Source organism: Cheilinus undulatus, linkage group 20 (genome assembly GCF_018320785.1).
Source record: "Cheilinus undulatus linkage group 20, ASM1832078v1, whole genome shotgun sequence".
Taxonomy (NCBI): Eukaryota; Metazoa; Chordata; class Actinopteri; order Labriformes; family Labridae; genus Cheilinus; species Cheilinus undulatus.
Window position 1 is genome coordinate 9607937 of NC_054884.1, and position 17195 is coordinate 9625131.

General features: G+C 40.8%; 1 protein-coding gene across 3 annotated transcripts in view; it reads right to left on the minus strand.

The window, feature by feature from the left end:
* LOC121528441 (caskin-2-like) overlaps window positions 1-17195 on the minus strand; it is a 91182-nt gene that overhangs the window by 38852 nt on the left and 35135 nt on the right. For all 3 annotated transcript variants that reach the window (XM_041815915.1, XM_041815913.1, XM_041815912.1), the window contains exons 3-4: window positions 9901-9952; window positions 3170-3267 (exon numbers count right to left, since the gene is read on the minus strand). In XM_041815915.1, coding sequence (XP_041671849.1) covers window positions 3170-3267; window positions 9901-9952 — 150 coding nt within the window. The remainder of the gene's footprint in view (window positions 1-3169; window positions 3268-9900; window positions 9953-17195) is intronic.

Consider the following 17195-nt stretch of genomic DNA (forward strand, 5'->3'; position numbering starts at 1 on the left):
TTTCCAACAGGAGGATGCAAAGCTGCAACACCCTCAAGCATATGCTTCTTTATTATCTCTGTGACTCTTAAAGGGACCATAACTCACTAAATGAGCATCATGATGTATTTATTAGGACTTAAAACAAGCAGTTGAAACAATAAACTAATTAGGAAAAAGTTTACTGGGGTAATAAATCAGCTGAGATGTAGGTCAGATTGTCTTAAATTTCCAGCCCCTCCATGTGATTCCTTCATCATAGCTCTTCGCCACAGATGAGTTGGCCTTTTAAGAGGGGCTTCTTTGTAATATCTCTGAATATTGAGGCCAGCTTTAGTAACTCTAAATCAAAAAGTATTAATAAAAGCCTGCATATTCAGCTTGAATCACAATACATGAGTGTATTTTTTATTTGGAAGTACCAGCAGAGTATCAACGCCAGTCATTTAAAAGTACTGAGCATTTAAATTACAACCTTACATGTATTTCTTTGGCATTTGTCTTTAAATAATCTTTTTCTACTTCATTATTATTAATATTATTTATTTATTAATTTGTTTATCTTTTATCTTGATTACAGCTTACAGCCCACAAAAATCAAAAATCCACAATCTCAAAATATTAGAATATTGTGGAAAAGTCTAATCTGCTATGGTTTCCTGAGCCTCCTTTCTCTCACTCTGATTCAGTACACACAACCACAATCACATGGAAGGCTGCTGAATTAGCGCTGCATCAATGACACCCTCCACAAGGAGGGAAAGCCACAGAAGGTCACAGCTGAAAGGACGGCTGTTCTCAGAGGCTTCTCTGGAAAGAGGCTTGACTGGAAACGAAAAGTGTGGTAAGAAAATATGCACAGAACAATAAGGATGAGCTCAACCTTCAGAGGATTTCCAAACAAAGCAGATTCAGGAACTAAGGGGAGCGTCTCAAGGATTAGACTAAGACTGGAGTCAGTGTATCAAAAGCAACCAGACACTGATGCATCCAGAACATAGACTACAAGTGCCGTGTTCCCAGAGACAACAGAAGCAGGGTTTCCATTACAGTTTTTTGCAGGATAAAAGCGATATTTCTTAAATTTCGATAAAATACAATTGCACTTTGAATGCGTTTCCATTGAAGGGAGTTTTGGGCATAGGCCTTGCAATTCTCATAAAATCTCATCTCGCGTGAATCCGCTGCATGGAAGCTTGACACGCAAAACTTTGTTGCGTGTTGGTACGGTTTTGGTTACGTATACGGCGGTTGCCTTGATAATTTTGAACAAAAGATGAAGGCAATGGATCAGAGTTAGTTCAGAGGTAAAATCCGTATGTATGGCAAAAGCCACGTATAAGGGTATAAGTATGATGTTAAGAAAAGTCTTGTCTCTTCTTCTGTCTAAACGTACTGCGCCATGTTGTCTCAAAGTGACTGGTCATGTGACACTGTATGTCATGTCCCGTGACTTGTAAATGCAGAAAAAGTGTTTCCAATATACACTTTTGCGATAAATTTCTACATTAAAATGCCTGAAAAAAACCTTCTCATGAAAGCGTAAAAACTTTTTTGCGATATTTTAGGGTTTTTTCGAAATTCAGGTGTTTCCATTACCAGTTTTTTTTATTGCGCTATTTTGATTTTGCACATTTCCAAGTGTAATGGAAATGCAGCTATTCAAAACATTATACGCTTCTCACTCGGGCTAAGGAGAAAAAAAACTGGATTGTTGCTCCGGGGTCCAAAGTCCTGTTTTTAAGCTGAAAGTAAATTTGGCATTTCATTTGGAAATAAAGATCCCAGAAACTCAAAAATTATTGGGGAGGCACAAAATCCAAGGTGCTTGAAGTCCAGTGTTTCCAGTTCCCACAATCAGTCATGGTTTGATGTGCCATGTCACCTGCTGCTGTTGGTCCAATATGCTTTTTAAAGTCCAGAGCACCTCATACTCCCATCTGCTGAGAGGATTTATGGAGACACTGATGTCTTTTTCCAGCAAGACTTTGCACCGGGCCACAGTAAAGCCAAAACTACCAGAAACTGGTTTGCTACCCATGGTATTACTGTGTTTGACTGGCCAGCCAATTCACCTGACCTGAACTCTGTAGAAAGTCTACGGGGAAGTGAAGAGGGGGATGAAAGATAGCTGAGTCAATGATACAGCTGAGTTGAGGGCTGCTATCAAAGCAACCTGGGCACCATTCCACATCACATAGATGCACCAATTAATGTGAAAAGAGCCATTTGAAAGCAGTCTTTTATTTGGACTAGTGTTTTGCAACGTGAATCTAGAATAAATAGAAGTTTCACTTTTTGATTGAGATGCACTAGTAGGTTGTGGCTGTGTTGGACATAAAGCAGTGGTTTTCAAACCTTTTGTTGCTCAAGGCACACTGTATTAATTAAGATCCATGCAAAGTCGCCTAATAATACGTTACAGTATCTTAAGTTGATGTATAGTTGTAGTAATAAAGTATGTTTGTCCAAACACCTAAACTTGCCATGCTTCTCTATTTGGGATTCACTGATAAAAAGAAAAAAAAAATCTTGTAACATCAAATAGTAGAGTCCGTAGCTATGACTGTCATATTCCATGGGCCACTAGTCTTTATGTCACGCCCTGCCCTTTCATCTGATAGGTAGTGTCCGCTATGAGATGCATGTGTGAGATTTCAGGGGAAGTTCACCTCAATTTTTAAGAAATTTCAAGAAATACATGTGTGAAAACAGCTAAAGTTAAATAATTTGATGCTTTGTAAAACTGCCCCTGTATGTTCAACTTTTTTGATGCCCTGAATTGTGAATCTGGATGACTGGTGAAGCCATTAGAAGGTAAATTTGACCGTTAAAACATCCTTCAGAAACCGACAGCTGACCTCAACATTCATCTCACATGCCTCTCTGGTCTGGGTCTGCGAGCTGCCTCCCTCATATAAACTCTACTGTATGCTACCCACTGTGAGTCTGCAGATATCTGCTGCAGCGCTGCTGTCACTGCTTGGCAGAAAGACTTCAAAGTGAATCATATTTATTCATGTGGGTCAAACTTATTTCTCAGCGCAGAGTGTCACAAAGCTGGTGAGGAAGTTTTAAAGCACACTTTAACCCAATCTGACTTCTGGAGTGTGAACTGTGTTTTTCATGTTCTGAGGGTTTGTTCTTTGACACCGGTAGAGCGGTTTAATCTGTTCTGCCGTCATCATACCGTTGATGTCCTTGATATCCACCGTGGCCTGGGCCTCCAGCAGCAGAGACAGCAGCTCTGTGGTGCCTGTCAGAGCAGCATGGTGCAGCGCCGAGAAACTGTAGGAGAGACAGAGAGAGAGAGAGAGATAGGGCGGGGGTCAAGGGATGAGACGGAAGATGAGAGGTAATAAATCAAAGTGATGATTTTACAGCAGGTGAGACCTTCTGAAACCTTCAGACAGAGATGTGTGAACTCCTGAGCCAGTGTTTATTTGACCACGTTACAAACTGCAGCTTCAAATGAGGATTTATGAGTTTAAGGAGTCTGCAATGCTACTAAACCATCAACACTTCACCTTTCAATACCAGGATTTTAGACTTTGAAACAATACTAGTACAAATTTATATAATACTAGTACAGATTTTTGCATTGAGGTGCTTCAAAATAGAGTTGACACCTTGTTTTTTTTAGTCAAATTTATTTAGAAAAAATAAAAAATAAAAAAAATAAAAGAGAGAGTCCTTTTTTACTCTTCAATCCTGTGATGATTTCTTAAAACAGATTTTCATGGTCTTAGTCTTGTTTCAGTCTCAACTTGGTCTCAACTCCCCAAAAGTCTCGGTCTTGTCTCGGTCGCAGTGCACTCTGGTCTCAGATAATGTGGTCTTGACTACAACCCTAGAGGAGGATCACTCTGTGACGTTGAAAGTGAATGTGACACATCCAAAGGTTGTATCAAGCCTTGAACCAGCACTGTGAATTTATGGCAACCCTGCAAGCTCTAAGCTATTTTTCTTTACTTTGTTTCACCTGGACTTTTTGTCTTAAAGGAGACATATTAAAATAAGTCATATTTTAACACTTGCATACAATGCTACAATTTTGAGGATCCTTTCTAAACCATACCGATTTCATTTTATCAAGAGACACGCGTCTTTCCATAAACCCTGCAAAAGAGATTACCGGCCTCCCTGAACAGCTCGTTGCGAGACTTGATACGAGCTGACGTCAGCTCGTTTTCCGGCTTCCCCATTGGACAGCTCTGAGCATAGATGACTCCCCTCCCCTCCTCCCACAGGAGGCTCTCAGACCTGCCCTCCCGGCAGCTCGTTCTCAGCCACGCCCCCTCCCCGGCGCTGTATACACCGCTGTTGTTTGGATTCTTGCTCTCGTGTGGATTTATTCCGGTCAGCATGTCTTCTAAACTTATTCATGTTTTTTTGGTTGTGACGATAAATCTACTCTGTATGCGCTCCCGAAGGACGAAAGCAGCAGAAAGCGGTGGGAATGGTTTGTCTCACTGAGCCGACCGCCTGCGAACTTTTTTCTCTGCGCTCATCACTTGACAATTGTTTTGTCAATAAAGGACAGCAAGACGCTGTATTTGCTTGTAATCTGCTGCTAAAACACGGAGCTGTTCCCTCTGTAAAGATTGCCCAGGGAGGCTTAGAACCACAAGCTGTAAGTCACTTTATAACATTACTTTAAAACGAGCCATGGGTCAGTGGGAAGCTAATGTGTGCTAAACTTTGTCATCAGTTGTTTTCATAACTATCCGCCCTTTTACCCAAAACTATTGCCGTGAAACGTTGTGTACCTTTACATTACTAAGTCTTGACTTGTGCTGATTAAAAGCCCAATGAGTAAACTAAGCAAAACTCGGTGATCAATGGGCCGAGAAAACAGTTCGGCCCATTGTTCAGCCCCCAGGAAGCTTTGACCAAGCTGGCCAATCAGAGAACGGTAAGGTCACGGACATCTCTAAGTCTTAAAGAGACAGGACTGAAACGGAGCGTTTTCAGCAGTAGGCGAAATCTGCTGAAAATAGGGGTTTTCCTATTGCCAGAATAAGATAAATGATGCGTTTTTTGAGCTACACATCATAAATAACTATTCTAAAGGTGTCTCAAAATGACATACTTAAAAGGAAAAAGGGGTAAAATATGTCTCCTTTAAAAGTCCAGGCAAGACACTAACTTGTGGTGCAATCACACATTTTTTTTTTGTTTTTTTTTTTCACAAACTTATTCTCCTATCTCTTGGGACCCAAAAGTGAAAAAAATAATCATTCTGTAAAAAAAACTCTTCAAAATATACTCAGATATTTACAAAAAAGTTCTGGGGCTTCTTTGTGTTGGCTCTATTTGTGCCTTTATTCAAAGCAGTTCCTGTCTGCAGGGACAAAGGGGGACACATCACAGGCTCTCCGTTTCTCTTTTTCTCCATTATGAGCTATTCAGGCTTATCGGTCATAATCTTGGTGGTGCAGTTTGACAAACCATGACGCAATAATGGAACAGCCTGCCAGTGGTTGTCACAGCCCGTCAGACAGCATTTTGTGATAAAATATGGCGGTTGACATTCAAAGCTAGCAGCAGAAATGATTGAAAATGGATTAAAAATCCTTTAGATGCCCCAAAAAGACACCCAAGTTCGAAGCTCACAAGTAATGCTTCCATAAGGAATTCTGAAGGCATGAATAGTGTCATTGGGAAGGCAAGATGGCTAGCTTTAAGAGGAAAAAAATTAGAGGATACGATGTATGGTTTAATTGTTATTTAACTTTTGATAACCTGTGTCACTTCTTGTCGTATTCAACAACAAGTGTCTCAGAGGGGTTTAACTGCACAAAGCCAATGGCAATCCAGTAGGGAGGCAATGGAAATGCTCCAAGTTATTTTAAACATGGTAATGTGTCCTAATTTGCCCATTCAGTTCATCTCTTTTGGTACATTTTAGACACTCTGCAGGAGCTTGCAATTTGAATACTGAAAAGAATTTCCTAAATACAGGTCTGTAGGAGAGGAATATACCAATCAAAAATTGCGAGCAAAACTCTGCATGCCGTCTTACCTGCACCGAACTAATGTGTCAGTGATTAAGTGATCCACAGGCTGGCAGATGCTGTCATTTTTCAAGTCCCTTTGGATTCTTAGATGGATGAAAATGTTACTCTTTCAAATTCAGCCCTTTCTTTCATTGACATCTGTTGTTTTTGTTAAACTCTATTTCATGTGTTTTGTGCCTTTAGAAATGAGGAGAGAGGAGAGAATCTCTCCTCTTTATTTGTAAGTCTACACGCTGTGAGTATGAGTGTTTGGGTTGACTCAAGTGTAGAACATGTGCATACATGCAGGCTCGGTGTGTGGGAGGTGACACACAATAAGGGTGTTGAAATTAAACATGTCCACCCATGATGGAGTGAGTGTGTCAGAGTGTGTGGATGGGGTTACCTGTGATATCTGAGATCAGTACAGAGAGAATAAAGAGGCAGGAGAGGTGAACAAACAAGATGCTGTCATTGAGTCAACACTGAGGCAGATCTACACCGGAGGAAGTGTTTGTTAGAGACTCAGGAAGTGGACAAGGTACGGTCCACTTAAAGAGTAGACAGATGGATGAATGAGTGAGTGGTTGAGTGGTCATGTTTGGTGCTTAGAGGTCAAAACATTTTTCCGGTTGAGCCAAAAATGATCCAACTGATTTAACATGTCTTAAGCTTGCTATGTGCTGGAAGCTTGCTACGTGCTGGACAATTTTAGGCCCAGTTTTTTTGCCTGATTTGAGGTTTCTTGTTAACGGTTATGCCAAAATAATTCCAAGTATGTGGCAACAAAAGATTAATTTACTGCTCAAGAATGAGTCAAAGCCTCCCCAGAAGAGTAAATATCAAACACAGGGCTTTCCACAAGCACCAGCCGTCAGCCAACAACTCACTTAAGAAGATGCAAACATCCCTATAAAGCAGCACATAGCCGATGAAAACAAAATTGCTAAATTAAAGAAAATGAACTTTAGCGTAATAAGAGCTAATGATGACAGAAATAATGTTTGAGCACCATTTGCTAGAAGTGAATTTTGTTTTTACAGTTTGAATTGTGTCCTATATGTTAACATGGGGGAGGTGGAGCTTATCACTTACACTCTAGCCTGTCAGTATGGAGAGTTCAACATGTTTTGGGTTCCCTTTAAGAGAGGTGTCACATCGTCCATCTTTTAAAACAATATGTGGATTATGTGGGTATGTGGATTCTCAGGATCCCAGTAAAAACACAGTGACAGCTCAGCAGTAACTTTTCATGTCTGTGGTTGACGTGTTGGAAAAGTTGCTCTAAGTTTTCTCTCCAAATGCATCGTGGCTGTTTATCACCACTGGCTTCCAGCAGCTTCCTGCCTCCTCAATGGCTGCCTGAGGCTGAGTGGGATCAGCTGAAAGCCTTCTGTGCTGGAGCTGTCATTTCATCCCCACATGAGGGACGTTTTCCCAGCTCCACAGAGTCACCTTCTCTGGACCACTTGTTGTGACGGAGTTGCCAGGAGCAAAAAGCAAAACTTGGTGCCAATATTTTATGATTTTAACTTCTCCATTTGACACTGCAACCTGAGGGACAAACTCACATTTAATCTCTGCAGCTCACACAGAAATGAAGCTGTCGAGGTTTTCAATAACTCCTGTTTTAAAATCAAAATAATCTCTACTGAACAATATACAATATTGATTATCAGTTCATCATACTGCAATTATTGCAATGAAGAAAAGACAAGAGACTTCAGAGGAGATGGAAAGTATTGCTGCTGAATTAGTTGCAGTGGGCACTACTGGAGGGCAGGGAATTTTTCATGCTTGTTTGGCCACTGAGAGAGACATGGATGAGGAAATGTAAATCTGATATTTTCAGATGTCAGCAACTAGTTTTTGCTACCCAGCTGACCAATCACAGGGTATGTAGCCTGTAGTGGTTATCATTAAATCAATCCATTTTTACATTTCTGAGCAGGTACAAGTCAGCTAAGTGTTTAGGCTTCTACATAGGTTCAGGGCTACATAAACTTCTGTTTTGGTGGACTTTGAGGGTGGGTAACTGAACAGTTTGCTGCTTTTTTAACACAAGTCAGAAAACAAAACATTTCATCGATGTGGATGCACCACCGTCTCCACTTTGAAAAAACAAGCTCACATGTTTTCTAAGTGCAAAGCACTGCTCTTCGTGTTGCGCTGCTTCATGTTGAGCTGCTTCGTGTTGAGCTGCTTCGTGTTGAGCTGCTTCGTGTTGCACTGCTCTGTGTTGCGCTACTTCATGTTGCGCTACTTCATGTTGCGCTACTTCATATTGTACAACTTTGTGTTGCCCTACTTTGTGTTGAGCTTCTTTACCTTGCAATGCTTTGCCTGGTTTGAGCTGTCCTACATTGCACTGCTTTGCCTGAAGTTGTTTGGCCAACGCTGATCCGCCAAAACTGCCTTAGGCTGCTCCTCCAACACATCTCTACCAACACCGCTTCGCCAACACTGCTCCATCGACAACACTCCCCCAACCCTGCTTCACAAAGACTGCCTAAGGCTCCACAAACATCACTCCATTTTTTTACTTTGTCAACTTTTCCAGCCAACACTGCTCTGCCTACCCTCCGCATTGCACTACTTTGTATTGCACATCTTTGTAATGCGCTTCTTAGTGTTGCAATGCTTTGCCTTGCGCTGTCCTACGTTGCACTACTTTGCCTCAGGGTGCTCTGCCAGCACTTCTTCACCAACACTGCACCATCAACCCTGATTTGACAATGCTGCTCCACCAAAGCTGCCTCAGGCTGCTCCAGGAACACTGCTCTGCCAACACCACTCCGCCAACCCTGCCTGCCAACCCTGATTCCCCATTGCTGCTCAGCCAATGCTGGTTCGCAAACAATACATCGCCTCTTGCCAGTATCCTTGTTTGTAGGCCTTTATTACACTTTACTAAAAAGTGATGTAAGCAAGCAAATTTTCCCCCGCTTTTATTTGCATTTCTTGCTGTTAGGACATGGTGTGAGACTAGTGTGTATGACAGGAATGAGTCCATTAAAACTTGCAAGTAAACGGGAGCAAGTGTAGCTCAGTAGGTGGAGCAGACACCCATGGGCAGAGGCTGTAGTCCTCAACACACTGGTTGCAGGACTGATTCCTGATGTCTGCACCTGTTTGGTGCATGACTTCTCCCCATAATTCCTGTCTCACTCCAGCTGTCTTGTCCCAATAAAGGTAAAAAAAATCCCCAAGAATAATCTTTAAAAACTCGCAAGCAAGGTTCTAAATAGGACAAAAAACACTTCACTAAGGAAACCATAATAATTATCAACCACAGAAAAACCGGTCAAGTGAAATTAAACCCTTCAGTTAATAACCTCTGAGTCATCTGCTGCTTTGTCTACCACGTTCACTTAGTCTTGATCATCCATGTTTTCCCTCTCCCTATGCTCAAAGAAGCTCCCTTGCTCTCTCATTTCACAATGGTCCAACAGTGAGATTTGGTCGGATGAGAGCTTGTTGACCAACCTTAGGAGGGTGCCATCCGCCAAGCACATTTTAGACCATTTGAAAAAGATTTCTAGCAACTTTTGGTTATGAAAAACATAAAATCACTCAAAACTGTGTTTCTCTGATTTTGTTTCCATGGTATTAAAACAAGTATTGTTTATTGTAATATTATGTGATGTCTACTAGAATCCTATCAAAAGTTTTAAACTCAGGCACTGTAGCAGTCTCACTTTACATTGACTTCTGTGTGAATGAATGAACACACCTTAAAGGTGAGATAATGCCTCTATAAGTCAGAACATGTACATGTTTAGTTATGAGTCACACTGTGAAGACAGCCACAGGTACAGCTTCATTTTATAATCTCTCCATGTCAGTCAGGACTCAGTGACTTGTCCGTAGCGTTCTTCTGACTCAACTCACACAAACACGCACAGTGACACACTCGTCTTACCCGTCTGAGTCCTGGTAGTTGATGTTGAGTCTCTTGGTGGAGCCCAGCAGCTCTGAAAAAAAAAAAAAAAAACAGAGAGGGGAGATGAGGGGAGGGAGGGGGTGGAAAAAGACCATTATTACTCTGTGACATATTTTTCCTCTCACCACAGCAATCTCCAGAAACCCTGCCATCCCTACAGGACCCTACATGTGTTTTCACCATGTTTTTATCCTCCGTCATCATCACTTTGTCCTTTAAACAACCTGACAGCCTTGACAGGATAGGGGAGCTTTCCTCACCTCCTCTCTGCCTCACCCTTCCCTACCTCAGTGCTTCTGACACTGTCATAGCAGCCGAATGATTCACAAACGGATTGTGCCTCGCAGAAATGCACAATTTACTCTGCTTTCTAATCACAGCACGTAGAGAAAACTATAAAACATGAGCATACCAGAAAAAAACAAACCTACATTTAATTTTACACACAAAAATAGTCACTCTGCAAGACTGAGCATGTTGATTTTACTCACCTTGAAGCAGGCAGACTTCTACTTGTCCCATTTCTTACTCACTCTTAACATACTTTACTCAACAACTTTCTCTGCATCACTTCCACCACTAATTAAATCACTTATTCTCTACTTTTAAATGATGTCTGAAAGACACTAGTAGTCTAAACTTGCAGGAAAACCAGCCTATAGAGTTACAATATAGAAATCTTCTCCCAAAAGGTTGCTACAAAATTTGCAACAGTGTCAAAACTTGTCATCTCCCTCTTCTACTTGCATGATCCGTTCAAACCTATCCATCACCCTGTCCTCCTCATCCCAAAAGCCACGTCAAATTTAACTTCACATATCCCACATCTATCTCCATCTCATCGCCTCTTTCTGCAGCCTGTGAACAGGGCTGAATTTTCTCCTCTCACATTAATAAATCTCCTCAGACATCCTACAGCAGAGAGCGATTGTAAAGGCTTCACTGTCCCCTCAGACCCACACAAGAACCGGGCTGCCAGGGCCCCTGAATACAGAGCCATTCATTGAAGTCAATCTGCAGCACTGTTTTCTCCCACTTAGGTGGAAAAGCTCATAAATGTGTGTGTGGAAGAAAGAGGGATGCAGTAGAGGTGTAAAGGTTTGAATAGGTCTTTTAAAGCTTTATTCAACCTTCATCCCATTTAAGGTGAAAAAAGGCAACCATGACTTTCCTTGGACCAGAGACTGCAACAGTAAGTGCTGTAATTTTATAATTTACCTAGTATAACAGCTTATTAGAGGTGTACAATAATGATCTGATATGCCTCAAACTCATTTTAGCTGATATCGACATTTATCTACACCCTTTTTCAATGTAAATAACTTCAAGTGTCACTAGGGCAGAGACAGGCTGAGTCAATCAGAGCTGAAGAGAGAAGCGGGGAAGTAGGCATCCTGGTGCTTGCTTTACTTTAAGGGCTCTATTGAAAATGTTCAGGGTTCATGGTGTGCCTCTTTGAGTGTGTATCACCCTAGATAACCACTTCAGCCTAACACATTCATACATTATATTGACAATCAAGACTCCAAATGGTTGTGCCTCCAAACTAGATTTTTGCCCAGGGACTACAGAGGAGACCTCCTTGCACAAGGTCTGAAAGATGCTCTCATATCATGAAACTTGTCAGAAACTTTTCCAGTGTGCATGAGCACTTTTAATGCGTGTAGGGCTGAATTACACACTTACACAGCAATTTAGAGGAGACTTCAAATATCATGCTATATCTGTGCATCATGCTATGGCCACAGAATGGGCTTCTGCAACACCACCATCACTGCTTTAAATGCATACGTTGTGGTATAGAGCGAACATGAGGTAAAACTGCTGCTACCGTTGCTGCATCAGTGATATGTGACTGACAACAGCTCAGTCTAAGTCCAGTCATCAGCATGTTTAGCCCCAGCTCATTGAGCAAGCGGGGTAACCAATCAAACATCACCCATTTGTAATGTTGTAATTGAGCACAATTAACAAATAAAGCATGTGCTCTTTCCTCTCCAGGTTTGATGGCTGTGGTAACCCCAAATTTACAGCAAGTGTGTTCACTTTGCAGTGCATCTTGTCAGCCTGTCTGGGGATTTAAAACATGCTGCGTATATTCCTCTTGGTTTGTCTTGAACTTAGTGCTGCAGGGATTCATCTTATAAAGGCTCAAACAATTGTTTAAAGGGGACACATTTTACCCTTTTGAGACAAGTCTATATTGGTCTCAGAGGTCCACAAAACATTCCTGTAAAACACTCCAGTATTGGATTTTTGCAGCCTAAAACCCCTCTGTTTCAGCCCTGCTGATTCTGTGTCTGTGGCTTTAAATGTTACTGAGCTGTCTGACTCCTCTTCTCCTGATCTTGAGGATCAGGAGAGGAGGATGGAACTTTCCTCCAAGCTGGGAGGGCTCACCGAACCTGGGGGCGGGTCTAACTCCTGACATGATATCATGAGGGGAAAATCTGAGAACAGCTTGTTTTAGCACACATTTTCTGAAAGGTGGAGAAAAAGAGGGGGAGGGAATGGATTTTTTCTGATACTTGAGGGGAATGTTGACATATTTTTGCTATAAAAGCCTGAAAAGGGGATTTTTGCAAAATATGTCCCCTTTAATGATGTGCCTAGACATGACACGTAATCACCATTATCCAAAACACAAATTCATCTGTGGCCTAGGGGGTAGGGACAAGAGGTGTACTGGGACTTTAACCAGTGACTCTCCTGTTCCGATGTTCTTTGGCTGCCCCAGTAAAGGTGTCAAAGCTTTTTTTTCCCACATTTAAAACAACCCACATCAGACACGGTTTAATAGAGAATCTGATGCCTTCTTTCAAATATCCCACTATAAATAATGTTAAGAAATTTATTTGAAACTGATTCATCATTTAATCCCTTCAAGGTATTTCTACAAAGATATAAAGGATGTGGGCTGCTCATTTTGTCATCTTGTTCCAGAAGATTTATGATGTTTATTTTGGTCTGCTGTATTTTTGGAAATATGTTTAATTTGCCGTATACATTGACTGACTTTTTCCCTCCCCTAACATTTAGATGAACTTATTGCTGTGTCTGTGCACTGATGTTAACATATCTGTCTTTTAAAATAGCCTGAGGAAGCTATAAAGAAGACTAGTATTTTTAATCTTAGTTCACATTTTGCCTCATCTCAAGAGTTGCTGCTCTGAGCTGCTTTGCCTTTAGACACGATTATTCATGGAAAAGTAATGGGGGAAGAAGAGTTTAATAGAATTTGGAATTCCAGGGTAGAAATGAAATACTGAGTTTTAAGAAACCAATAAATATTCACTGAGACTACAACCATGTTTCATAAAATCTAAAGTGGACTTTAGAAGCCAAGTGATAGACACAGAAAAGTCAAAGTGGTGGAGCTATGGCTCAACAAGTTTAATTTACCAGCTGGCTCCAGTGATTGTGGAGTTGTGGAATGACATGACAACTGCTGCCTATTGAGCCTTTCTTGCTACTGCACTTGTATTCAAATCCATACATGACCTGACAGAAACTGTGAAAATGAGACTTGGTTTTTAATGAAATGCAAAGATTCTTGCAGTAAAAATGTATGACTCAAACTTTTGGAGGAGTAAAAATGGATTATATAATCAAAGGAGCTGTCAGAGAGTTGGAGAAGAAAAGTTGTGTGGAAACTTTTACAATAAATCTTCCATATCAGACATGAGAGGAAGAAGGAGAAGCAGTTTGTGAATTCAGAGCATAAAAACGACCCCCCACTGGAGCTCTGATTATATTTTCAGTTATTTCCTTTTTGGTTTATTCATGTTTTTTTTTTTTTTTTTTTTTTTTTTAGAAAATTGGAAAAATGTCAAATAATCTGAAATAGCGTGCGTAACTTTCCTTTCCCCCCTTTGGGTAGATTGTTGATCGTTTCTTCCAGAACTGATAAAAAAAAAAGATGCAGCAATTTATTTTCCTTATTCAAGATGAATTCACAGCATCAGAACACAGACCAACAGCTCTGCTGTAGGTTTGAAGAGATGTGCAGTGCCCACAGAAAGCATGGGTGTTTTAGCCTTTTAATGATCTTATGAATCAATCATGGTCAATATAATTTGGCTTTTGTGACCAAAAAATGTACAAAAAAAAAACTCTTTAATGTCAAATTGAAAACAGATTTCCACAAAGCAATGCCATTTAAATAAAAATATGTAAAGTAAATTTAGTGATTGCATAAATCTTCACCCCTTTTAGAGTGATTGACCTAATTTAACTGTGGTCCAGCCAATTGGTGCTAGTAGTCTAAATATTTGTGAAACAGGGATCACCTGAGTCCAGTTAATGTTTTTTAGGTGACTGTAGAAAAAAGACAACTGTGTCTGGGAGGTCCAGTCACTGGTTCATTAGTGTTCCTCGCTGCCATTACACCATGAAGACAAAAGAACACTCCAAGCATCTCACAGAAAAGGTTATTTAAAAGTGTGAGTCAGGAGAGGGCTGCAAAGGAATTCAAAGGCACTGAAACATCCCCAGAGTTCAGTTAAATAAATCGTCAAGAAATGGAAGAAATATGGTACATGTGTAAATCTGCCTTGATCATCCTCACAGAGTGAGTAACCGTGCAAGAAGGAGACTACTAGGAGAGGCCACCAAGACACCTATGACTACTCTGAAGGAGAGACTCTGCATACACAACTGTTGCCTGGGTCCTTCACCAGTAACAGCTTTATGGGGGAGTGGCAAGAGGGTAAAATTGTAGTGTCCAGATGTGCAAATCTCACTGAGACCCATCCACACAGAAAAAGTGCTGTGATTGCAGCTGAAGGTGTAACTACTAAATACTGACTTAAAGTGGATGAATATCTATGCAGTGAGGTATTTTAGAAAAAGGTCAAACATCCATGGGGTTGAACACTTTTTATTGGCACTATACTTCTGTAAATATCTTCATTTTTGTGAACTGGCAATGTGAAGTCATGTTTTACTTTTAATATCATAATTTTACAGCCTGATGTTCTTACCAGCAAATCCTTAAACAGAGCAGCAGGTAAGCATCAGAACGCCCCTGAACATGAGCCAGAAAGTTTTGCTGTGCTAGCTCAGTAGATGCAAAATGAAGTGCAGAAAAGACCATTTGAGTTGGTGGTCGAGGGAGATGGATAGCTTGATATAATCCATTCATATGCAGACATATCATGACTGCCACTCATCTCCTGGTTTGATGCATCAGCTGTGCTCATCTTTAACAGACCTAAAAGGAAGATAAAGATGTTTGGAAGTGCAGACCTCAGACCAATCTTCAACAGTTGATGATTTGTGAAGGAGAAAATGTTGCTGCAGTTGTCCTGTGGTGTTAACTCTTAGACCTACAGTGGAGCAGTATCTGCTGCAGACACACAAGCACAAAAACAAGAGCCTGCAGACACAAAAAGTCACATTGATAATGAGACAGATAGAGAGAGGGGCTGGGCGTTGGGCTGCTTGCCAAATCGGGGTCTAAAGTGTCCCGGCGGTATGGAAAGAACAGAGCCTTTCAGGAGTTCTAGTTACAACATGAGCCGGCATTCCTCACATAGCACACCCACCACGCTCTCCTTCTCGCTCTGTGTGTCTGCAGAGCTGTCAACTCCCTTTTCTCTGTAACCCCTCCATTTTTCTCTCCCTGCACAAAAGTAGTTGGGGGGCTCCTCCTAGCAATCAATTAAATCACCAGCATGTTAAATCTACCAGTGAGCGTGGATGTCCCTGCTGCAAACAGATGTGTTGTAAATCTGCAGCATTTTGTTTTCTAGCAGAGACAGGGAAATTACAGGCTCTGCTCCCCGCTGCAGCTTCAGTGTAAGGAAACACAAATTACTGCAATGAGGAAAGGAGTTATCTGGAGGGCTTGGCAATACAGACCAAAAATCACATCTTTAGATTTTTCAGCTGAATGATGATACAGGATACACATGGTATCAAATGATAGAACCTTGATATTTTTTCTGTGTAGACGAAAAATGTGTTAAAATCATATCAGAATAATAAACTCTGATATGATTTTTGTAAACATCAAACCATTCTGAAACCTGTTTAAAACCACAGCACCAAAACTAAATGTTTTAAAGGACAGATTTTCAATTTTAATGAACAAAGATTGTAGACAAGCTCGTACATACTGATTAAACTGTCTAAAAACACTGGAAAAAATTATTTTGTCAAACTTTTGATACTCTTATCATACCATGTGTTTCAAAATTATAAAATTAACATTAATGATCTGATTAGAGTTGGGGTAACATGTCAACTCAGTTAACATCATCGATGCAATAAATATGTCCATTTACACTGCCTATAAAAAGTATGGGTGTGTTAACCTTTTATTGATGTTATAAATCAATCATGGTCAATATAATTCGGCTTTTGTGACTAAAAGGGGAAAAAACTCTTGAATGTTAATGTGAAAATAGATTTCTACAAGGCAATGCCAATTAAACAAAAATATATAATGTAAAATAAGTGACTGCATAAATATTCACCCCTTTAAAATGACTGACCTATAGCCACATTAGTGCTAGTATTCTCACAATTAGTGAAACAATGATCACCTGAGAGCAGTGAATGTGTCTCATGCAATTGTGGTATAAAGACATCTGTGTCTGGAAGGTCCAGTTACTGTTTAATCAGGATTCCTTGCTACCATTACACCATGAAGACAAAAGAACACTCCAAGACAGTCAGAGAAAAGGTTACTGAAAAGAAGAAGTCAGGGGATGGATACAAAATAATTTTCAAGGCACTGAACATCCCCCTGGAGTTCAGTTAAATCCATCATCGGGAAATGTAAGGAATATGGCACATGTGTAAATCTGCCTAGATCAGGCTCCTCACAGAGTGACCATGAAAGAAGGAGACTAGTGAGACAGGCCACCAAAACACCTATGTCTACTACTCTGAAGGAGTTACAAGCTTCAGCAGCTGACACTGGAGAGACTCTGCATACAACTGTTGCTCGGGTTCTTCACCAGTCAAAGTTTTATGGGAGAGTGGCAAAGAGAAAGCCACTGTTGAGGAAAACTCACATTAAATCTCGACTTGTGTTTGCCAAAAGGCATGTGGAAGATGCCATGGTCAAATGGAAGAAAGTTCTTAGGTCTGAGTAGTAGCTTTTTGGCCATCAGACAAGACGCAATCGTTGTCGGACACCAAACACTGCACATCACCTCAAACACACCATCCCCACTGTGAAGCATGTTGGTGGCAGTATCATGCTGTGGGGATGCCTCTCTACCCTCGAAGGCTTGTAAACATAGAGGGTAAAATTAATTATGCAA